General features: G+C 45.8%; 1 protein-coding gene across 1 annotated transcript in view; it reads right to left on the reverse strand.

Moving 5' to 3' along the window:
* The window catches only part of ADAMTS12 (ADAM metallopeptidase with thrombospondin type 1 motif 12), a 4274824-nt gene that overhangs the window by 562954 nt on the left and 3686130 nt on the right, over positions 1-25740 (reverse strand). Inside the window, exon 22 of the mRNA XM_085630806.1 lies at positions 7376-7522. Within this exon, the coding sequence (XP_085486932.1) occupies positions 7376-7522 (147 nt within the window). The remainder of the gene's footprint in view (positions 1-7375; positions 7523-25740) is intronic.

The following is a 25740-nucleotide window of genomic DNA, read 5'->3' on the forward strand; positions in this document are numbered from 1 at the left end:
GAGCCACATGCCCCATGCTTTTTTAATTTTACAGAAGCAGTATCCATACGTTTCGTAAAAAAACAACCACCCCTGAACAATTATTGTGACCCTTGAAGTGCCTCTGCGTAAAAGTGAAGGGAGGGTGTGGTTGGGATGGGGACAAGTTTTCCTGTGTTGTGAATCTCAGGGAGGGATACAAAGCTAAGAGTTCTCAGCAGTCTCACCAGGGTGCCTGCTACCTGAAAGAATGTAAATGTGTACAATTGGTTTATCACTTAGGCCCTGATTATGATGAGTCTGCCCGACACGGCTGCGGAATGGGAACAGACTGACCTCAATTTTTCCATGGGCGCTGATGTGGCGGGTGTAAAACCCCGCAGCACAAGCTCCCATAAAAAATTATGTCTCCAAACCTCTGTGCACTGTGTGGCAGGCACTTTATGGTGCCTGCCACACAGTGCAGGGGTGTTTAGGGGGGCACCATTGGTGACCCCCAGGGCAAATGCGGAGGGCCAGGGGACCCTGCTAGGGGCCCCCAAAGTCAGATTCTGACAGCCAGTCCATGTCGGAAAGGCCAACATGGATTGTCTGTCGGAAACCAACATCATAAACCAGATGGCTGAAACGCCGTCCTTAAGGGATTATGAGCCCTTTCCAACTGGACGCCGGGCTCCTTGAGCCCGTCGGAACTGTGTCGGATTCCCTGGCTGGTTTAAATCCGACCTCCGCCATCATAATATGGCGGTCGGACTTTAAACCTACAATATCGATCAAAAGGCTTTTCGACCAACATTGTAATTTGACCCTAAATGTAAAGGCAGCTTGCAAGCCAGTTTAGGTTCTAATTGATGGAGGCACCTGAGGCTGCATGGGGACAATGAGATATTCTTTTTCAAACTTAACGTCACTGTGTTATAAGCTGGGTTCTAGAAAGTGTACTTTTAATAGACAAATGTTTGCACTAGGCAATGTTTGCCTATTACTAATATATATATGTTGAAAGCACTTGTTTTATCTTGAAACACCAAATTATTTTGCAACAGTCTTCCTCACACTGTGCATAATATAATTTAAAAATAATGACTTGCATATTCACAGTGCTTTCTGCTCCAGTCTGGGACCTTCTAGCACTATAAATACACAAGCCACTATTCCTCATATTTGCAGTGACCACAAATAGTTACCCAAATAAAATTTCAGAATGTAAAAGAATGTAGGTCTATCTGATTAGCTTAACTTACATTTATTTTCAATTTAAGGTTTTTGTATTATTTTATATGCAATTAACTGAATTGGAAAAACAAAACACTTGAAAAATATTTTCCTCTACTTTTGACACTGCCACCACATGGCTAAAAGGAACAAAATATTCTGTAAGAGTCTTGTTCTTCCACTTTCAGTTACCTACATATAAAATAATACAGAAACCTTAAATGAAAAATAAATGCGAGTTCAGCTAATCCAATGGAAATTCATTCTTTTAAATTATGAGGTCAGCATGTGTGTGTTATTAACCAATTCAAGAACTGCATGTAAATGAGACAGCTTTAAAATGCTCCAAGTTGCACTTCCAGGCCATCTTCATATGCAAGTACTTAGTGAGTCATGTGCGCCCCCCCAGGACTGCAGCCACGGCCCCAGGGGGACTGACCCCACAGTTTGAAGACCTTTGCTCTAATTTGTAGGATGATATGTGGTGGGTGTTCTTTTTCCTACCTTGTTTCCAAGAAATGGAACTCTCTGTCAAATAGCTTACGCCTGATGGATAATTAACAGCCTTTCAGGAAGCATTGAAAAACTTTCTCTATGAAATTTAGCCCTTGTGCCAATTAGGATGTCCCGATGAGTGTTGATTGTCAGCTGTGTTTTGGATGCTAGGGCTGGGATGCTTTTGGTTAGCCATGCGCTTTCTAAATCCCATTAGAATAATACATATGATACATCCCTAAAGTATGTCCTGAATGGGACATAAGGTAGGGTGAATTGTATTTATAAATTAGAACATGTATTTTAAGTTTTATATGTCCTGGCATTTTCCTATCCTAAACTTCCTGAAGCCTTCTAAGAGTTGTAGGGGTGGACTAGAATGTTCCCCCACTTCAAAGGCTGGCACCATGAATAAATGCTGGACTCTCTGTCCAACTCTTCAGTTCACTCCTGGACCTACTCAGAACCCTCAGAAGGACTGCCTTGTCTTTCAAAGGACTGTCCTGCTGCTGTAAGCCTGCTTTGTACCTCAGAGGACTGCCCTGCTGCAGGAGACCTGCCTTGCCGCTTGGTCCAGGGACTACCGGAGGGACTTCAAGTGTCAGTTGGCTGACCTCCTGTTCTGAGCCACAGGAGCACAACAAGCTCCATAAACCTCTCTGCAACTGCTCAGCTGACCTTAATAACTGGCCCTGCCTGGACCTGTACATGTACCTGCATGGACCTGCAACTGACCTGCCTGAGCCCTGCTGGCCTTTGCTGGAATTAGTTCATGATCCCCAAGAGATGCCTCCTAAATCCTGGACCCTTGGCTGGCATCAGTTGAGCTCCTCCTGTGAAATCCTGAAGTTCTGAAATCTGTGCGCTGGACTTTGAAAAGGTAACCTTTTCAGCAGAACTAACATGGTGCCTGTATCCGGCACGCACTCCATCGCGGTCAGCCTCAATTTTTGACTTTGTCTCGGTCTATCATGATTAGATATCCACAGTAAGTACTTTCTGAATCATGGCACTATGTTTATTACTTAATCCTTTAAAATTGCATATCTCCGGTTCTACTGCTTGGATTTTTGTTGTTTTTGTATAATTTTATTCTTTTAAACATTACTCCATTTTTCCTACTTCTCATGGAATATTTATTTTGTTGTTTTTTCACTTTAGTACTGTTTGTGCACTGCATAAATACCTAACACAGTGTCTCTAGGTTAAGCCTGACTAGTTTTGTGCCAAGCAACATAGGGTTAAGCACAGGTTACTTTAGGAACTTTTGTGGTTCACCCTGACAAGGATTGTAGTTGCAGCCTGAGATGGGTTTACATCCCCTCAACCAAAAAACTCAGTTTCTTAGAGCCCTAAGATTCTGGTTCTAAAAATGAAACACTTTCTTAGAGATTTATAAAAGGGAGAAGAGTTGGCTGCAAGAGCCAGAATTATCCATACTCAGTTCATTAAATGATGATAGAAATCTGACTTTAGCCAGTCAAACAGTCTATGCAGTCAAGGCATTTGATAATTCTAGGGAACTGTAGATCTAACCAATTTATAGTTACCGGATGTACAAAGAGGGTCATTTTATATGCAGCTAATGGTATAGTGTATACTTTTAACCAGTCAGTATGCCTATGCTCAAGAGAGCCACTCAAAATGTTGAAAGATGTTGACGGAATTGTGACCCTAAAGCTGATCTGCAAATTATGATGACACAATAAAATATATTTTAAAAGGTTCATAATATCTGTAATAGTGACACATCAAATTATATTAGGAACAACATTTTTTCACTTGCTCTCTAGTTTACCAACTTTTTCTGTTTTTCTTATTAGTATTTCTTGTTGGGGTCCCCAGCCCTGCCAAGTACCACTCATCAGGTGTTAGACTAACACATTTAAGTGTGGTGGTCTGCATCATCGAACTGAAATGCAAAGTCACACATATTAAGGCTTGTGGTGCTCAGCTGTAAGGTGCTGCGGCCGAGCACTGGCCTGTGTAACCGAGTGGCATGGCAGCCAGCTGCGCAGCGCACGCAGCGTGCACACTTAGAGGCTGGCCTGGGTAAACTCACTACAAATCAGCAACACTGCTCAATAGTTGAAATAATCACCACACAGCCGTGTGCATTCCCCACTTACCATGACGTCACAGCCACTGCTGTCGGTGGGTAGACACAGGACAGCAGTTGAATTCTGCACTGTGAGCCCGCTTGCTGTAAAATGCATCCTGTGGTTTTGCGACCAATTGTGAGTCCGACCCCCGAGGACCCCACAGGGGCCACCATGCTCTTGGCGCCACCCGAGCAAGCCGTCCGGGACCCCTGACTGCAGCTCTCAGCTGACACTGAGCCGGCTGAAACGATCTCGGGCTGCCGTCATCAGACAGGCGGAGGCCGCGGGCAGCCGCCATGGAAATTCAGCTGCTCTCTTGGCAGTCACTGCATAAAGTAAGTGCGTGTGGAAGGCAAGTCCTGGACACATAAAATAATTTATTGAAGTAACATGTTAATTTAAAGTTCCAAATGTTGAGCTTCCCATAATTTGGAGCCTCTGCCTGCCAGCAGTGTCTATTATTTAAGCGCATGAATTATTGACGATTAAGGACTAGGAGCGCTGGCCGGAGGGAGCGGTGAGTAATTAACAAAATTAGCTTATTCACTGTATCTGCAAAGCCACGTCGCATGTCTGCACAGAGTGCGGCTTTTATCACTGAAATTATTACGCGCACAATGACACCACACATTTCTTTTCATTTCATTTATTTTGAACTAACTATACGTGTAGCGTGCCTCAGCCTCACTGTCTGAGGCAGGGGTCTCCAACCTTTTCTGTAGTGAGAGCTACTTCTGCTCAAGGAAAGTCTGCCCGAGCTACTAGCACATTTTTTTACTGTAAAATAGGGACTATCGTATACTATGACCAACATAAGCAGGATTGCCAATAGTTACCACCCACATATTCCAAGTGCGGGTAACAGCAGAAATGCCAGTAAAAAGTTAATCAATATAAAATGCCTCCACCTGACTTATGAAGTAACATTCAAATCTTGACATGCCCTATGGCACAAAGGACATAAATACAGCAGTAGTTCTCCCCAGCTCAGCTTGAATTATCATTCATCAGTTTCTTAAAATGCACATTTTCCTAACAGATACCACTTTCCACTGTGTGCGAACAAACTCAATTTTCCGGAAGAAAACCCATTTTTGAAAAGAAAAACTGTCTTTAAATATAAGTTTTCAGAGTTTAGGAAATGCACAGTCCCAAAACATCAGGTTGTCATTTTCATCGAGTACTCCTATGTAAAAATGTCTTATATGGACAGACTACTTTGAATACCCAGGTATTGCAATCATATGCCATGGATGCTCATTACAGCACCACGGATGCCTGTATTATGCCAGTAATGCCCACCATTATACTTTGACCACAGTTGTGCCAAGACTGGAAACCTTAGGGATCAGGGCATAGAGACCATATGTCAGTCATGACCATTATTATGCCAGGAATGGGTAAATGTGGGCCAGTCATACTCCTAGTATGTAAAGGATGGCTGCCAGTATACCACAACCAGACCAGAAATACCCAAAATAGTCAAGGATGACCATTATTATGCCATTGGCACTATTACGCCAGGAACAAGAGCACAATTACGTCAGAGATAACATCCTTATGGTGGGGGCTAGCATACACATTTGATGGTCCTGGACACTAGGCGTAGCTTTCAGGAACCAATAGCGTTTATTATGGACGCAGATAAATGCTGATGAGTCTCTTAATTTTCTCTGGTCTGGATCATGCCCTGTTCTCACCAGGTCTTGAGTGATCATGCACCCAACTGACACATTTTCACTCTGACTCCTGCAGTCCCACACTTTGGTGGGTCAGCACTGATTACTGCACAGGCTACTGCTGCCATGCTTCTTTGATGGTCCACTGTTCACACACATGTTGTGTCTGATACAGCAGGGACTACAACATGGTCAGTCTTCTCATGGCTTAGTGGCAGGCCCTATAGGCTGATACAGTGTTTGTCTAAGTGTTAGTATGAGTTACTGCCAACAGTATGGCTGGCTTTCACTCTAATGGTCTTAAAATGAGCTGTGCTGCCTTTTTTAATAGGCATCTACTCTGAATTTGATACTGGGTTTGACTTCACCTCTGAGAGCTACTTTGAAGGTACTGGCGAGCTACCGGTAGCTCCCGAGCTACTCGTTGGAGACCCCTGCGAGTCTGGAGGGTTGTTGATTTATCCATTTATTAGGCATTTGACAGATGGGGCCTCTCACATCCTGGGACACTTGGGATAGAGAAGCCCTGAAGACTGATGCTACTTGATTGGATGTGGGGGAGGAGCATGGAGGCCCAGACATTTACACTATGGGGCAGATTTATATGGGACTTGCGCCACTTTTATGCCGCTGTTGCGTCACTTTTGTGACGCAGCGGCGGCGTAAACCCTGCGCCATGTTGTGCCCCATTTACAACGTGACGCATCTAGGGAGATGCGTCACGTTGTAAAGCTTGCGCCACATGTGTGCGTACCTGCACAGGGGGGGGCGTTCCGGCGCAGGAACGCCTCCGAAAAGTTGCTGAGTGAAATCTACAAGATTTCACTTAGTCACTTTTCCGGCCATGCTGCGTCAAAACCCTGCGCCTACTTGAAGCAGGCGTAAGGATTGACGCAGAATTGTAATGATAGGGCCCCCCCGAGCCTTGCTGGAGCTGCATCGCGTTTGCGACGCAACTCCAGCAATGCGCCAACCTTCCGCCATCAGATGCGTCACGCATCTATTTATCCTTGCGCCACGATGCGCTGCATTGTAAATGCGGTGCATCTATTGTGGTGCAAGGGTAAACTTTCGTGACGCATCTTTCCTGGCGCATCCCTGCTGATTTGCAGGGATGCGCCAGGAAACATAAATCTGCCCCTATGTGCCTTATTACTTACCTATGATAGCCAGAAGTGTACACTGCAACCTTCACATCACTATTTGTGCCCTGTACTGAGTGCAGACACACACACAGCCTCATACACAGCACACTTTGTAGCATTGCTTTGTGCAGGCATGAGGCAGAGACACAAACTCTTAAACGCATCGCTATTTTGATGTTGTGCACAGTACAAACTAACGCACAGGGAGAGATTATCGTATGGAAATGCGCTCAACACCGGGATTGTATACAGTTAACCCTTGGTTATTTGTAGAGTTTATTCAATCTAAGTAAACTCCTCTTCATTGCTTGATTTTGCTTGCGAGTGTGACTCATAGTAGTTGAAATGTCACTCGTAATTACACTGAATTTATAAAAATGTCACACACAGCAAAGCTCCGCGGAACGGTAAAAAATCCCTGCGAGCACTCAAAAGTTCCACAAACACACGGAATTGCTTGTTCTGCCCGTTCGCGATGCTTTTTTCCTGTTTGTGACCACTGTTTGAAAGCGCGAACAAGCAAAAAATTCCGCGAAGCGCGGAATTTTTGGCAATTCCGTGTTATATAATGCGAAATTACCCAAATTCCACAAATTCCGCAAGCGGAACGGAATATACCGCCCAGGCCTAATAGCAATCTGAAACTTTGGCAGCTATGGGTCCCAAGTATGATACCTGATCTCACCTTCTGTTTTATGCCCATATTCACCTTCCATGAGTAGCTACATTTAAACAAAATAAATAGCATATTGGTCATTACCGAGCTCCATGTTCCATTCTGCCATTTGGTGCAGGGATTCCAATTACAATGGGAGGTGGAGTTTGGCTTTGTCTTCAAATCACATTTATCGACTTCTGGACAAAATACACGCCGCTCTTGAATGCCAACTCCGCATTTTTTTGAGCACTGTGGGAAGAAGAAACAAGTTTTTAAAAACCCTTTGTGTTATAATAACAGAATAGCCGTATTACACTATGACCAAGAATGCTCTATCAACGATTCATAGAGACATTTGCCAAAGGTCAAGGCTACAATTATCTTCAGGTTCAGATAAGCAACAGGGTCAGACTGGTCCAGAGAGGAATCACGCAGTGGCCGATGGGCCGGTCTGAAAGTTCAGTGTGTGGCAGTTTTTTGGGATGCATGTGGATCTGTTTTTTGGTCTGCTGGGCCCATTTTCTGTCCCAGTCCGACCCTGGTAAACAAACCTACATTATTAATTATGATGTTGAGAAACTATTGAATAAGAAATAAATCATACACGTTTTATGCTTATTGGACATTCAGAAAGAAAAAAAATATGCAGTTTATATATAGTTACAATTTCGTTGCATTTTAAATATCTGCTGGCCACCACAAACACAGCAAAGAGGGCTATATTTTGTCGGTAGACTAATCCCAAAAAGGTAAGGAACTAGCTTGGGCTATCGCTGTGGTTTGAAACTTTGTTAATATCATTTCTCAGAATCCATCAAAGAATGAACATATAGAACGTGATGCTTGGAATCACACATTCTGTTTAAAGCCTTCTTACTGTGCTCTACTGGAGACTCATGTTATTACTACTTACACCTACATAGCGTCTCATACCCATAAAGGTCTCTATGCACTGGTTCTTGTATTAAGAAGCTGGAATCTAGCAACTGTGATAATGGAGGTGATGAAGGACTAGTTAAGTATGAGTCTTGGGTTCATGGCTGTGAGAGAAGGAGACGAGTGAGGGTGCTGATCTTCTTAGCCAGCAGTCTCCTCCATGGGAATGCCCAAAACGTATCCATGAAAACAAATTCACTTATATGTAAAATTGCAACATGATTGTGTGGTTTTAAATGTAATGGGATCCAATTAACATTTTATGATTAGCACAATCATTCATTAGTTAATTTGTTCACCAATGACGTAGGTGCAACAATACACTTGTTAATTGGGCCTCATGTTTCCTTACTATTAAGTCAAGAAAATGGATAGTTATATTAGCTCTCAAAATATACCATAATGGGATAGACAATAGAGAGAGAGTGGGTGAGGAGGAGAGAAACAGAGGGCAAAGTCAGGGGGGAATAGGAACGTGAATGAAATGAGGAGGAAGAAAATTAGGGAAAACCAACAATGAGAGGAAGTGGGTTCTAATTCACTTAATCACCTCCAGATTTTTTTTAAATGTTTGATTTCTAGTGTTTGAAAATCTGCTATGAGTAAATCTCAATAATGTAATCTCATTCTCTCTAAGCTTCTGTTAAAATGAAGTGAATGAGAGCATGATTCAACAAGGAATCTTGAGAGAAATTATGGGGAGTCCTTCTAACTCACATATTATGGGTCTGCAGAAGCCAAGCAGTAAGTACCGCATTGTGCAGGGCCTGCAAAAGATCAATACTATTGGTGTTCCTTGTTGTCCCGTGGTACCAAATCCAGCTGCAATTTAATTTCAAATCCCTTGTGAAGCTGAATGGTGAACGGCTATTGATCTTTGTCAGGCTTTCGTCTCCTTACCATTGCATGAGCACAGTTAGTTCCTCTTCGCATTTTGGTTAGGCAGTAGTGTTTTTGTCATGGTGGCGAGTCCCACAAGGGTATATGGATAGTCCATCTATCTTCAACCATTTCTTTAAAAAGAATCTGAAGTCTTTGGTCATGCCCTGCAATTCAGTATTGGTTCAATACAATTGATGGCCTGCTAATTGCATCAAACACTTGGGAAGGGTGTAAGTCCGACACCATTGCTCTGTCAAACTATTTAGCCCAGAAGGGGCACAAAGTGTCTCCAAATAAATTGCAGTACTGCCTGACAGAAGTCCTGTATCTGAGAAATAAAATTTTGAGAGGTGCAAGAAAAGTATCACATGAAGAATTTCATTGATCATGCAGATGAAATCTGCCGATGACCCAAAAACAAGTCAGGATGTTCTCCCTTGTGGCTAAGCCTTCACAGAGGCTGAGAAATAAGGATGTGTCTGATCCGGTACCCTGGGAAAACAAATGTTTGGTTGCATTCCTGGAATCAAGTGAGAGTCATTGTCACTCTCTGGCACTAGGAATGCCTGATTACCACAAAGCATTTTCACTTTTCTGCAGTGAGAGGGAGGGCTGCACTTTCACAGTGCTTCAATAGTTGAACTGCGGAGCCTCGCCAACCAGTTGCTTATTTTTCGGCTACTTTAAATTGAGTAGCTGCTGCGTTGCCTGGATGTCTCAAATCTGTGGCAGCGACAGGTGTCAGCATAGAGAGATGTGAGAGCATAGTAATGGGTCACCCATTGACTGTGTATGTTTCCCAGTCTGTTGAAATGTTTGTAGACCAAAACTCATACACAAGGTCATGCAAACAACTGCCTTACTAAATTTGAGCACGTAATTTAGGCAGTTGAGAATGTCACATTAAATGCTGTGTTGGATTGAAGCCTGCTTCTCTGTTGCCTTTTCCTGATTGTGACATTGATGATGTGGAAATAGAACATGACTGTCTTGATGTTACTGAACTATGCACCAAGGCAAGACCAGACATACAAGATGAACTCCTACCTGAATCTGATTATGCATTGTTTGTGTATGGCTCATGTTCATGGAACTCAGCAGAAAATTTGAGAGCTGCTTGTGCAGTCTGCACCATGCCGTGGGTAGTGGAAGCTGCCTGACTTCATGGCGTAGTCTCCACTCAGGTGGCTGAAGTGATTGCTCTTACACGAGCGTGATGTGTCTCAGATCAGTTGAAGATGAAAATTGTCATTGATAATCAGTATGGCTTTGGTGTGGTTCACCATTTTGGACAGTTATGGTCTCAAAGAGGGTTCATGACATTGTCACGTTACCCCATCCACAATAGAGAACAAATGCTGAAGCTTTTAGTAGCTTTATAATTGTGCAAGTTGCGTTATGAAATATTCCACACATTGCAAATGAAATGATTATGTAACTGTTGGCAATAGCTACGTTGATGAAGTTGTGTGGTATTATCCTCATAATGCTTGCACCTTAATGGTGAGTACACAAACATGGGAGCAGATGAAACAGATTACAACCTTTTGTTGATAATTGCTGATACTTGGGATGAAGTGAAGAGGTTGCAAAAAGAGGTTACTGAGGCAGAACAGGAGAGCTGGGTCAAGGTAGGTTGTGGGAAGAGGGAGGATGACATTTGGGTTTCGGCAGATGGAAGAGCTGTGTTACCTAATGAATTGTTGCCACCGACACTATCATTGACTGATGTGAGTGGGAAGAGATGCTATGGTTAGGTTGTTTCGACAGACTTGGTTAAATCTCAAGTTCAGATTGCTGGCTGAAGAATTGCATCACAGGTATGTAGTTTGCCAGCAGTTGTCTGTAGGGAAAAGAACTACAGTTACACTGTGCCACTGAGGAAGCTCAGGTGGCCCGTTCAACAGGATGCAGCTGCATTTTATTGAAATGCCTGTGTGCAATGGACTAAGCTACATCTTGCTTGTTCCATGTTGGGTGAAGGCTACCCGACAAGGAGAAATGACAGTCTCACAGTGGCTAAACTGTTGTTGAGAGAGCTCATTCCTAGGTTCGGATTACCAACTTCTTTGGAGTCATACTGAGGAACTCATTTTAATAATGAGATCCTGAGAACATTGAGTGCTGCATTACATGTGGAACAGAGGTAACATTGCAGTTACCGGCCTATGGATTCTGGAATAGTGGGGCAGTCAACAGAAGTTTGAAATCCAGATTAGCAAAGATGTGCGCCTCGATATCTTTGAAGCAGACGAATGCTTTGCCTCTTGTGTTGATGAGACTTTGCAGTATCCTTGATTGGAGAACTGGACTGTCTCCCAATGAGATCATCATGGTAAGATCTATGCGGTTGCCAGCTGTGTCTGTATTTGTCAATATAACAGATGATCATATACTTGACTACTGCAAAGAACTAGCTGATGTAGTGCATTCTTTGTTTCATCAGGTTGAAGCACCCACAGCAGTGGGGACCATTAGGAGCAGTGCCATGACCTTAGTCCCAGTGAATTTGTTCTGGTAAAAAAACATTTGCGGAAACGTTGTCTGGAGCCTTGTTGGCATGGCCCCATCAAGTAATACTTGTTATCACAACTGCTGTAAAGTGTGGAGCTCTCCTCAACTGGGTACATGCTACCCATACTCACAGAGTTAAGGGTCCCCTTGATAAAAACAGCAGTTTTTCCAGAATCACCAGTGGTGGTTGAGAGACCACAGGAACAGATTAGTCAAGCTTTGGAGAACAGTCAGAACTGGAAACAGCACTCGAGCTGTTTCGAGGGGGTCTAGATGAGGCTAATGCAGAAGAGCCTTGTCCACTTGTGGTGAATGAAAAAAATCTAGTCACTAGCGAAGGACATAGTGCTGTGAAATTATGAGTGGCGGCAAAAAAATATGGCTGAGAAGACAAGAGCAAGGAAGACTGAAGTTGCCAAATGGATTTGAACTTCCAACTGTTGTGGAGATGTCTGAAGAGTCTGGGCTAGGTGCTGACGACTATAGGGGGCCTGTACTGAGAAGGTTGAAGAGATCACAAGTGCCCTGTCAAAGGTAACCTTTTCCTGAGTTGACGTATTTGACTGGAAATGAGAAGGAACATTCTGGGAGTTCTGGGATAACTGTGAACATCCAACTGAAACCTCTGGAACTTGAACTCCAAATGTAACTTACCTTTGGACTTCCTCTATTGACAAGGCTAAGGGTCTGATTATGAGTCTGGCAGTCAGAGGAACACCATCCTCGCTGGGGTGTGGTGGTGGTGGTCTGCCCACCACTCTATTAAAAATTGCGCTGTGGGACCGCCACAGCCCGGCCTCAGCAGCCAGGTAATGTCTGTTCCCTGGCGGTGCTGCGCCAGTATATGGCATCAAGTCCCGCCAAGCATATTAGGAGTTTCTTCTCCACCAGGGTTTTCTTGGCAGTTCCCCCTCCATGATAACCCTGGCAGAGAGGAAACAAAGGCGGCCCTACAGAGCTGCCTGTGCCTCAGAACCCAGTGGATGTACACAGGGTGTGCATGCACACCAGTTTCTGCACGGCATGTACTTTTCAATCCATGCTGTGCAGCAGCTATTTTTGGAGTTTCCATTGCAGTGCCTGTTTTTAAATTTAAAGGCACCACCATGGGAAATGCTAAAAAAAGACCGCCAGACAGGATGAAACTCCTAATCTGGCAGGCGGCCTCACCATGAGTTTGGTGGTGCAGTGGCAGGGCGGACTCAGCGCCGCACCGCCAAACTCAGATCCGGCCCTAAATGACTTTGAGACATCTTTTTCTGGATGTAGTTGAATTTACCCTTCTAGATCAAAGGGAATTTCCTGTGCTATTTGATGAACTTAAGCACTTCATCCTAGAGCTTGTTGTTACTGAACTTGGACATTATATTGTGAGAGACATTGAATGAACTTTGTTATAAGTGATTGAAGAAGATTAACTAGAGCTGAGTGGAATAAAAATAAAAATAGGAACTACCTTTACAAGAAAATGGAGTTGGGCTAGGGAAGCCTCACGAAGATTTGTATATAAAAAGTTAGTGCATATTCTATGAACTTTGGTTTTGCTTTTGCGCTGGTGGAGACCTACAGAGAAGACTCTGCTGCTGCTATTTCTCCACCCACTGTTCTGACTCTAACAAAGTAATGGAAGCTAACCTTTATTATCGCAGGTGTAGGTACACAATAGAGGCTTGCTTGTTTTTGTAGTAATAATAGTATTAAGCATTTTGTTGGCAGGACTATATTCTCCAACATCAAGTTCGATAGAACAAAATCCATAGCTTCCCATAAAACACCCCTTCCTCTAGGTGCTAAGTCATACATGCTAGATGAGAAAGGTTTGCACATACACACTTCTAGAGGAGATTTTTCATCAAACCTATATTTTGAGTTGCACTGACACAATGGATGCTAGTGAGTGTTATGTCTGTGCGCAGTTCCCTGCTTCTGCGGCAGAGGACATTACCTACTATCACCTTCCTTTGTCATACGGAAGTGGTATAACTTGTAGCCTTTTGCTAAGTAAGTCCATGGTGACTTGCCATGGTAAGTCCAAGGACCTCGAGTAATAGACAGTAATGGCGGCACTCAATCGCTACCCCAATTCAGCGTGGAGACTCCTCTTCCATACACAGGTCCGGCGTACTGTCTATTGGGTGTGGACTCAAACACATAGAAAGACAACTTTTTGATTTCGAAAGATTGGGTGATTGAGCGCATTCATTTATTGGTGTGGTAGTAGGACCCGCTGAATTGGAAAGAGGAACGTGGACCAGAATATGTACCTACAGTAACTCTGATACTAAATTATAAAAGTGTATCTCCTAAAATTTGAAAGTGTCTAGAATAAGTATTGGGACACTCCGAGCCGAAGACTCTGCGAAACATTATAGTTGCCCTTAAGAAGCCTGAAAGGGTGAAACGCGTTGGCTGTTTTGCTGCTATACATACAAAACTGAAATAAAAAAAGACTAAGAACATTTCCGGCTACAGAAATCATTTATTCTGTCATCGTCTGTGATGAATGAAAGAGATTAACTCTTTGGTCATTATAGCATTGCCTCTCCCTTCTTTCTGTATATCTGTTTCATATTTGAAACCAAATTGGTGGCTGGTTTCGGGAGGTGAGCATTTGTTGGACCACTACTGGTTGAAATAATTAATATGTATTAGATATTGTACACGAACACAAGTAATTGGTGCAGAATCTTATACCCTGCCACTGTTCTCACTGTGTATGTAGCGAAAGCAAAATTATGTATACTTAAAGTGAGATCTGTAGTACACACTAAATTCATGGGGAAAAATGAGAATGATCATACTTTTGAAAATGGAGGGAATTGGGAGCAGTTCATGGGTGGTCAAGATCTTGTTATACTCGGGGAGCCATGTTGGGCACCAGGGGTAATAAAATAGTGCAGCAAAATAAAGAGGACAGATACACACTCCCCAAAATGGTGCCACCAGACACTCATCCCATGGACAAACCAACAAATGGCGCAGAGGGGGGCTCACCAGAGTTAACTCTACAGGACGTAATGGATGCCATATCAGGGGTCCGACAATACCTCGAAAAGAAAATGGATGCAATAACGACGGAAGTAACGCTAATCAGGGCAGACTTAACAAAATTCGAAGAAAAGGTTAAGGAGATGTAGCTCACCACCTCCAGCCTGGTCGACGACACATCAAAAATACAGTGTGATATCAGTGACCTCGAGGCCTTCCGAAAAATCGCAGAAGAGAAACTGGAAGACTATGAAGGGCGCACCAGTCGGAACAATGTATGCATAATTGGGGTTCCAGAAAAAGCGGAAGGGCAGGCAACAGACCTGTTTGTGGAGGATCTCATTCTCACCCACCTCCGGCCCAATGGTCTCTCTAAATTCTTTGTAGTCGAGCGGGCACACAGAGTCCCTTGGGGATGACCGAAGCCTGGAGCGCCGCCTCGGCCAATCCAGGCTAGATTGTTAAACTTTCGTGAATGAGATGTCATCCTCCAAAACTCCAGGTGGGCCCCGCCTCTCTGCTACAAGAACTCAGACATTTCTTTCTTTCCAGACTTTACTTTGGGCGTACAGAAGCAGAGACACTCCTTTCTAGCGGTTAAGAAGAAGTTGCGGGAAAGAGGGGTCAAGTATCCAATGCTGTTTCCAGCCTGGCTGCCGGTGGAAACTAATGGTGGAGCATGGTTCTTTGATCACACTAAGGGAGCTGCAGACTGGCTCGAGGGCTGGAGAGGGGCAGAGGACCATAACACCCGCTGAGGACAGACCACACACTGACTCAAGACTCACCTTGTCGTAACATTGTATGATGTATGGAGTGAATTGTCAGCCCTTAGAATAGGGCACTTGCAGGGTGGGTTGGATTCGATAGACCAGGCTGGGAACAGGTGAGCGGATAGCAATGTTTTATGTTTGTATATGTATCGCTTGTTGCTCTACGGTCCTACACAGGGAGCACCGACAGCTTTCTAGGAATAGGAAGGGAACACACCGGTGAAGCCTCTTCCCTCTACTTTAAACTACAGGTAGTTACTTGTTGGTGCGACAGGCACTCTGCATAGTTTTTTTGATGTGCAGTTCAAGGCCCAGAGTGCAGGGACAAAGGGTGGGGGGAAGTTGGGTGGGGACAGAGGGGTTATTGTTAGTTCTCATTATGTCGACTGAACAGAGCTGTACACAAGAGAAAGGGCAAGCAGCCTATATCTATCACGATGGATGCACACCGAGACAACAATTTTAAGCTTTTGAGTTGGAATGTCAATGGTCTGGGGGATAAACTGAAGCATTGCATAGTCCTACAACATATTAAACGACACTCCCCTGATGTGGTGCTCATTCAGGAGTCGTACTTGGTGGGCAATTCCTGCAAAGCATTAAACAGATGGCATTAGACAGCATACAAACTCGTGGCACATTCTGGGTTCACCTCTGGCTCTAGAGGGGTGGGCATAATGATAAAAAAACTCCTTCCCACTCTCCATACACCAGAAGCAGGTGGACGACATGGGCAGATATGCAGCAGTCTCGGGGCAATGGGAGGGGTCAACCCTCAATCTGGTGACGGTATATGTCCCACCTGGACTTCAGGTTCCCACATTCAAAGAGCCGGGCAGCACGTTGCTATCACTCCCTGAGGGCCGCCTAGTAGTGGGGCGAGATTTTAACTCAGTGGTTTCGGGCCTCCTTAACTGACACCCCCCACGTGACATAGGTTCCTCCTCTGGATTTTTTAGGTGCCATGGGCCTTCTTGATGTGTGGCGCATGTACCACCCAGACACCACCCAATACACCTTCCATTCTGGTGCCCACAATAGTCTATCCTGTACTGATTACCTACTGGTCCCGGCAGGACAGATCACTGAGAATCAGGACACTAAACATAGTGCTAGGGGCATATCAGATCATTCTCCTATATGGGCCCACCTCGCTCTGGGGGACAGACAGGTCAGAAGGGTTGCACCTATTAAGCCCTGGTACCTCCGTAATCCGGTGGTCCGGCAGACACTTTTGCAGAATATTGCCAACTATTTCTTAGATAACATAGGTTCAGTCCGCTCCCCCCAAATAATTTGGGAAGCTTTTAAGACAGTGGTGAGGGGGCAGGCACTCTCTTTGATTGCCGGGACGCGGAAAGAAAAACTGAAATACCAAACATAAGTGGGGAGGAAATCCCAATAGAGGTACTCCATAACTTGCGACTCAAACAAGAGGAGTATAAAACGATCGCCACCGACATGGCCAGGAAGAAGGGGAGGGATAAAGTTGGTAGAGTATATGAGCTATGGGATAAAGCAGGGAAACTACTTGCATGGCTAGATAAGAAAGAAATTGCAAACAGGCTCGTTCCGGAGCTGATAGACGACAAGGGTCTGAAAGTTACTGATCCACAAGCTATCGTGAGTGAATTTGCTGAGTACTATAGCTCAGTATACCGATCGAACTCCGCCCTCTCTGAGGAGGACTCCACAGAGCTCCTCAGAGATATTCAGCTACCGACTCTGTCAGAGAAAGAAAGGGACGCACTAGACAGCACCCTCACTAACGACAAATTGGCAAAGGCTGTTAGAGACCTTCGTCCTGGCAAGGCCACGGCCCTAACAGCCTACAGATAGAATTGTACAAGTTGAAACCGGAAGCACTTGCCCCGCACCTACGGGCCATGTTCGTAGAAAGCCGAGAGGTGGGGCTGTTGTCACAGGATCAACGAGCAGCCACATTGGTAGCCATATGAAAGGAAGGTAAACCAAAGTCCAAATGCTCCTCATATAGGCCTATCTCTCTGCTCAATGCAGAACCCAAAATATTAGCAAAAGTGCTGACGAATCGCTTGGTCCAAGTAATTTGCAAATTAGTTCACCCTGCCCAATTGGGCTTTATGCCTCATCGTAACACTGCTCTGAATCTAAGACGCCTGCATGGAGTACTGGGCAGAGTGGACACGATTCAGGAGGTGGCGATAGTTGTCTCTCTAGACGCCACAATGGCATTTAACACGATAGAGTGGCCATATCTGTTTGCGGCATTAGCCAAACTGGGATTTGGGCCTACATTCATGGGTCAGGCTCCTCTACACAGAGCCCCTAGCACAAGTAGTAGTAAACAACAGAAAATCAGAGGACTTCAGGGTTGAACGTGGAACTCGCCAGGGATGTCCGCTGTCGCCCCTTCTTTTTGCCCTTGCCCTAGAGCCCTTGGCGGCATGGATCCGTTGGAGCCCAGTAATAAGGGGACTCAAGTGGGCAGTGGGGTGGGAAGACTGCATCTCCCTTTATGTGGATGATATCCTCCTGTATCTCGCCTCCCCAAAAGCATCCCTTCACGAAGCCCTAAATATCTTCAAGATCTTTGGGAGGTATTCTGGGTATAAGATCAATTGGAGTAAATCCCTGATGTATGTTCTCAAGGGAGGCCCCCCTCCCCACCCCGGGACTGTCCTATACGGACAGTGGATACAGAATTCCAATATCTGGGAATATTTATAGCGATGGACCCCAAAATGAGATATGAGCGCAACGTGCTTCCTCCACTGCAGAGACTGAGGCAAAATCTCACTCTCGCTTCTCGGGAGGGCAGCGCTGCTTAAAATGATCTCACTGCCATGCTTCCTCTACGCATTACAGAATGTCCTAGACCCTGTCCCAGGGAAGTACTTCCGGGAAGTTGAGAGTCTGCAGAGAGACCTACTCTGGGAGGGGAGACCCCGTATTGCGTTACGGAAATTAAGCCTGAGTTGGTACGATGGGGACATTGCGCTGCCTGACATTAGAAGGTACTAATGAGCCTCACATCTGGCGGCAATCAATCACAACACGATGACCCTGCCTATAGAATGGATAAATGGTTGTTGCCAGGGGGCACTTTCAGCAGGGCCTTGTACTCTAGACCACATAGGTTCCCTTTGACGGGCCCTACCAGACACTCAGTGCAGATCTGGCACACAGCGAATAAAAGTTTGGGATGGGATAGGAAGCTCACGATGCTCACCCCACTTTGGGATGCAGAACAGCTGGGCAGCCTGGACAACACACGGGGGTTTGATAAGTGGGACCTAATCGGGATCTCGACAATCGGGGACCTCTGGAGGGGGGGGGGGGAGTGGTTTCATTCTCCACATTACGCCAGAGCCACGAGCTCGCTGATAAGGAACAATTTCGATATCTACAAATCAGACACTCACTCCAGTTGACTCTGGCCAGGGGCACCTCCCTTCCTGACTCCTCGCCACTAGAGGGCAGGCTACTCAATGGTTATCTGCCAGATAAAGCGATCTCCCTGACTTACAAGAAGTTGATTAACAACACCTCAAACCCCCTGACACTCTTGTGGCAGCGCTCAGAGGGGGTTGGGTTTGAGCTAGACAACGAGGACTAGCAGGAGGCAATTGCGTCCCCGCGGGAGGTGATGATCTCTTCTAGGTTGCGTCTGGTTCAGTTGAAGATCTTTCATAGAGTGTATATCACTGGACCTGCTCTTTTCTAAATGGAGAAAGTCGAGGAGGGTAATTGTAGATGGGGATGTGGCCTGTTGGGATCATTTATGCATATAATATGGGAATGTTTGCATGTACAGTCCTACTGGCTGAAGATACACGAGTGTATGAGTAGGGTGCCCTGGGTCCCTTTACAGCCAGAACTAGGAGATGTCTAATGAATGTATGGGAGCCTACAGACCTCACCAGTAAAGATAAGATCTGGGTCACACTGGGGTTAATGGTGGCAAAAAGAAACATCGCGCAATTGTGGGAAGGGGGAGAGCCACCCAAAATCGGATCATGGAAGATAGACATGGACTGGTGCATGTTCAGGGAGAAGACCGTCTATATCTTGCGGGGATGTCCCTGTAAGTGGTCCTCCAAATGGAAAAAATTGAATACATACCAAGGCAATATCTGTATCCCGCCAGCAGTTCCCACTCCAGATGACCTGCCCACAATGTAACCGTTGTGAACGAATATGTAATAACTGGGTAACTTGTGTCCAGTACAGCAACAGAATTGAAATGTATAGTTCCTTCTGAGTACTCTGAAATGTCGACTTGTTTTGTGTTAAATAAAAAGATTAAAAAAAAAAAAAAGATCCTGTTATACATGCAGTTTATTATATTTGTGGAGAACATGCTTATTTCCAATTACTTGATGGTTGGCATGAAGTGTGTTATCTAGATGTTGTTTTCACCAAAATGTATCAGATCCCAAAGAGTCAAGATGAATCAATCCCTTTCTGAGCCCTACGCAGTCCCTCTTGGTGTTCCACAGAGATCCGCCCTCTCACCCATTCTCCTCAATCTGTTTTTGCCTTGTCTCCTTCCCGTGGCCGCTCCGCTTCCCTGCTCCCGTCCCAGCCGCTGCTTCCCCTGCGGCCCCGCCCCCTCCGGGCCCATTCACTGCCCCTGATACACGCCTCCCACCTCCCAGCTGCTCCTCCCTCCCCACCTCCCCATATATGGCGGACCGCTGGTGCGCCGAAGGCATGCCTAAGTCAAGCCCGTCCGTGCCTGGACCGCGCCCAGCGCCAGAACTCCTTCCCCCCGCATCAGCCAGGAAGACCGCCTCCGCTACAATGCCAACACCCTTGTTGCTCTCAACCCAGGAAGAACCCACACCTGCTGCAAAGCCGCCCCGAAGAGCACCCACGGCCCCTTCGCCTGCCCGAACTGCAGCTTCTCCTGCCTCAAAGGCGTCGAGACACCCGCAACGACGGAACCCAACCAGCTCAGATGTATCCTGATCAACACCCGCTCCGCACGCAAACACGCCGTCGAGCTCTGGGAACTACTCAACACCGCATCCCCGGACGTCGCCTTCCAGATCCACACGGACGCCAAGACCACCCTAAGAGGCACCCTCGTCTACAGACCGCCAGGACCCCGGCCACAATTCTGCGACTCCATCGCCGACCTCATCAGCACGCACGCGCTGACCTCCACCGACTACATCCTCCTCGGAGACCTGAATTATCATCTGGAGAACAACAACGACAACAACTCCTCCATCCTGATCGACAACCTCGCCAACGTCGGACTAAAACAGCTGATGCCGACCCACATCGCCGGTCACACACTTGATGCCATCTTCTCCTCAAGCCCCCACGATGTCTTCAGCCATGCCTCCGAACTCACCTGGACAGACCACCACTGCATCCACTTCTACTTCCGAAAACCCCTCACACACCACCGCACCCTACAGATCCCCCACCGCTGCTGGGGCAAAGTCACTGAAGAACAACTACAGACAAGCCTAGCACTCAACCCACCGACCAACCCCACCAACCCCGACGATGGCGCTCTCACCCTCAGACGCTGGATGGACGACTGCACCAACACCTGAGCCACGCTGAAAAAGCCTACCAACAGAGACACCAGCAAAAGAGCCACCTGGTTCACCCCGGAACTCCTCGCTTCAAAGCGCACCTGCCGGAAACTGGAGAACATATGGCACAGCGAAAAGACGCCGGACAGCCGTGCTGCCCACAAAGACGCCGTCCGCAACCACCACCACCTCATCAGGACCGCCAAAAGGACCTCCTTCACAGACCGCCTTGACAACAACGCACACAACAGCAAGGAGCTCTTCAACATCGTGAAGGAACTCTCCAACCCCAACTCCAGCGCCAATGACATCCCGCCATCGCAAGCCCTGTGCGACTCCCTAGCCACCTTCTTTCACCGAAAAGTACACCGACATCCATGACAGTTTCAACCCCCGGACGACCCCTACAGGCCTCGACACACCGGACCCACTGCACTCCACCGACCACGCCTCCCTGACAACCTGGGCCAACGTGAGCATCGAGGACACAATCAAGACCATGGGCACTATCCATTCCAGATCCCCGTCCGACCCTCTCCCACACCACATCTTCAACATAGCCGGCAGTTCCATCGCACCCCACCTGCGCAACATCATCAACCTCTCCTTCAAGACCACTACCTTCCATGAGAGCTGGAAGCACGCAGAGATCAACGCCCTACTGAAGAAACCCAAGGTGGATCCGAGCGACCTCAAGAACTTCCGGCCCATCTCCCTGCTTCCGTTCCCAGCAAAGGTCATCGAGAAGATAGTTAACATCCAGCTCACCCGTCACCTCAAAGACAACAGCATCCTGGACCCTTCCCAATCAGGATTCCGCAGCAACCACAGCACCGAGACCGCCCTCATCGCCGCCACAGACAACATCAGGATCCTACTAGACAATGGCGAGACGGTGGCCCTCATCCTCCTGGATCTCTCTGCCGCCTTCGACACCATCTGCCACCGCACACTACGCACGCACCTCCACGACACAGGAATCCAAGACAAGGCCTTGGACTGGACTCCTCCTTCCTCACTGGCAGAACTCAGAGAGTCCGCCTCCCCCCGTTCCGATCCAAAGCCTCCGAGATCTTCTGCGGCGTCCCACAGGGATCCTCCCTCAGCCCGACACTGTTCAACGTCTACATGGCACCACTAGCACGCATCGCCTGACAGCACGACCTCAACATAATCTCCTACGCCGACGACATGCAGCTGATCCTCTCACTCATCAAGGACCCTCTCACCGCCTAATCCAACCTCCACCAGGGAATGAAGGCCGTCGCTGACTGGATGAAGGAAAGCCGTCTTAAGCTAAACGCAGACAAGACAGAGATCCTCATCCTCGGGCCCAACCCCTCAGCATGGGATGACTCCTGGTGGCCCGCATCACTGGGGACTCCCCTGGCCCCTACCAACCACGCATGCAACCTGGGAGTCATCCTTGACTCAAAACTCACCATGACCAAACAAGTCAACGCAGTCTCCTCCACCTGTTTCAACACCCTCCGCAAGATCTACAGATGGATCCCGACAAACACGAGGAAAACAGTCACCCAGGCCCTAGTCAGCAGCAGACTCGACTACAGAAATGCCCTCTACGCCTGAGCCTCGTCCAAGCTCATCAACAGACTGCAAAGAATCCAGAATGCCTCTGTACGCCTAATCCTCGACTTCCCGCGCCCACATCACCCCCCACCTGAGGAACCTGCATTGGCTCCCCGTCGACAGAAGAATCTCCTTCAAGCTCCTGGAACACGCACACAAGGCACTCCACAAATCAGCCCAGCCTATCTCAACAGTCGACTCTCCTTCTACGTACCCAACAGGAAACTCCGCTCCGCTGACCACGCCCTGGCCACGGTCCTGCTCATCCGTAGAACCACTTCCGGAGGCAGGTCCTTCTCCCACCACACCGCCAAGACCTGGAACATCCTCCCCCTCAACCTACGACAAACCGAAGACCTGCTGACCTTCAGGAGACGACTCAAGACCTGGCTCTTCGACCAGTAGCTGCAGCACCCCTCCGCCCCCCCTCAGCACCTTGAAACCCTCACGGGTAAGTAGTGCGCTTTACAAATGACCTGATTGATTGATTGATTGATTGGAACCTCTAGCAGAATCATTACAATATGATAATACTATCACATGTATGCAGATGACACTCAATCGTATCTCAAAATCTCATCCCTAGAAGACATCATACCCCTCAACTCTACTCTACAAAACATGCAACCTTGGCTCACCGGCAACCATCTCAAGCTCAATGCTGCAAAAACGAAATTCCAAATCGTTACTCCTCCGAATACCATTGCCAAGATCAACCTTTGGATGACGCATCTAACAGCCCTTAACTGTTCTCCTCACATTATAGATTCTACTATATCCTTAGAAATTACATTGGACAAACACCTCAATGTACAGGATCACATTGTACGGTCACCAAAGGAGTGAATTACCAGATGAGCATTTAACGGAAATGTTAACCCTTCTTCCCATAGGACCACCGCAAGCATGTGATGCAAGCTCTTGTGTTTCCCAGATTGGACTACAGAAGTGCCACACTATGCGGCCTACATAAATACAAGCTGGTACCCGCCTTAATGCTGCTGCCATTCTTGTCTCAGGAACAAAACTAAATAATCATATCTTCTCGGCTCTAAATCCCAGTACTGGCTCCCTTATGAGGCAAGAATACAACTAAAGATTGCGTGCATGACTCATAAAGCCCTACATTTCAATACCCCCAGATTTTTGGCTCATACGCTAGATATATCAGGGGCTGCAGATCTTTGCGAAGTCCTAGATCCCTAATACTGAAATCACAATGTTTCCATAAAAAGAAAATGTGCTAGAGAGCCTTCTCGGGTGTCGCCCTGAAGATTTGGAACTCTCTGCCCTCTGCTTTCAGATGTTAGTCTAATCTCATCTACCGCCTCCGTCAAAAAAGAAGTAAAAACAATTCTGATGAACAGTTCTTTGCCCTAAGATAACACCTTGTGTTTATTGATTGTATTCATGCCTGCTGTTCATTTATGATGTCTGCGCACTACATTGCTGACTACCTTAGAGGTCAAGATTATTATACTGTCTATCTTCAATGCTTTGATACTTTCTTCATATATGTGACTAGTTTTAGTTTTCAAAATTATACCCTCCCCTTCATGTAAGGTGCTCTGATACCCGCTTTGGTCATGTTTGTGGTAAAAAAACCTTTTAAATAAAATAAATAAATAAGCATTGAAGTAGTGCCAGAAGAATAGTTCTTGACAATACCATACAGTGTTTCCAGGCCCAAAGAACATTTTACTTTTTTTACAGTAGTCTTGCTCTCACCCAAAGGGATTGTAAAAAAAGATCCAAAACCACAATCTGCTTGTTGGGTGGTAGCTATTCATCATCTGGGTCTTCCTCTCCTGCTGGCACCGCCTGCTCTTGCGACTGGCTGGGCAGATATTCGTCTTCCTCAGTTTACCCTCATGACATTTTATTTTTCCAAAAACCATTAAAAAAACTGACCAAAATTCCCCCTTTTTTTAATATCCTCACCAGAGCTCCAAAAGTGTTCATGTCTTATTTTTAATATTACTGAAAACTGACTCCTCTAACCAGATATCTTCATTTACAACCCACAAGATGTTTTGCGCGTACTGGCGTGTGTGCAATCACCAAGATCTTCGCGGTGACCAGCTCCATCATGGAAGCGGGAAACACCTAGTAAAATTAATTTTGTTAAAATATCATTATATATATATATATATATATATATATATATATATATATATATATATATATATTTTCACTGAAAAAACCATGGGTTTCACACACGTTATAGTTAGGAATTAGCATTTAAAAAACCTTAGAAATTAAATGAAAAAACCAAAGGTTTCACACATGTTATAGTTAGCTGGACATTTCACTCGTAAAAAACCAATGAAATTCCCCCGTTATAGTTAGTTCAGCTAACTATAACTCGCGCGCCCGCAATGCACTACTGATGACGTCACATATTACATCACTCATGACATGGTCACTGACATCACTCATGACATCACTGATGACATCTCAAATGACATCACTGATGACATCACTGATGACATCATCCAGTGAATGTGTGTTTTTCTGAAAATTAAATATGTTTTATATATGTATATCTCAAGGTCAATGGAAGAATAAATGGGTATATAAGTGTCTAAATGGATGCTTTGTTTTTGAAAAATTTATTGTGTAACTGACTGATTAAGTGTATCTTAGTGAATACATGGCTTAGTGAGTAATGTTTAAATATGAAAATATCTGTATCAGTCTCTCACTTTGTGTATAAGTGGCTGCATGGGTTGGTGATTAGCTTCATGGGTGTCTATATAGGTTATTAGTTGTTTTTTTGAGTATCAGTCTGAGTGTCTGCATGGTTTGGTGGGGGGTATTACGTAGTGCATAGGTGCATGAATGAGTGATTCACTCTTTGTATGTGTTGAAGACAGCATGTGTGCAGGACTGTATGGGTGGATGAGTGTGTGTATGGGTGTCTTAGTGAGTGAATGACTGTCTCAATAGTGTCTTTATGAGTAACTACATATCTATTAAACTAATATATGTGACTATTGGTGTATATAAGTGAGTATATGTGAGAGTGAGAGATTGAAAGAGTTCCTGTATGAATAAGTATGTGTTTCTATAAGTGACTGTTTATAAGACTAAGGTGCCGATCACGATCCTGCAAAAACCGGGTACGAACCGTCGGACGGAGCACAATCTCCGCCCGACGCGTACCCGGTCGTCAATTTTCACAAACAAGGAATTACGATTCGCACGGGTACACCATTACCGTACGAATCGTAAAAAAGCCCGACCGAAC

This window comes from Triturus cristatus, chromosome 2_1 (genome assembly GCF_964204655.1).
Source record: "Triturus cristatus chromosome 2_1, aTriCri1.1, whole genome shotgun sequence".
In the NCBI taxonomy this organism is placed as follows: domain Eukaryota; kingdom Metazoa; phylum Chordata; class Amphibia; order Caudata; family Salamandridae; genus Triturus; species Triturus cristatus.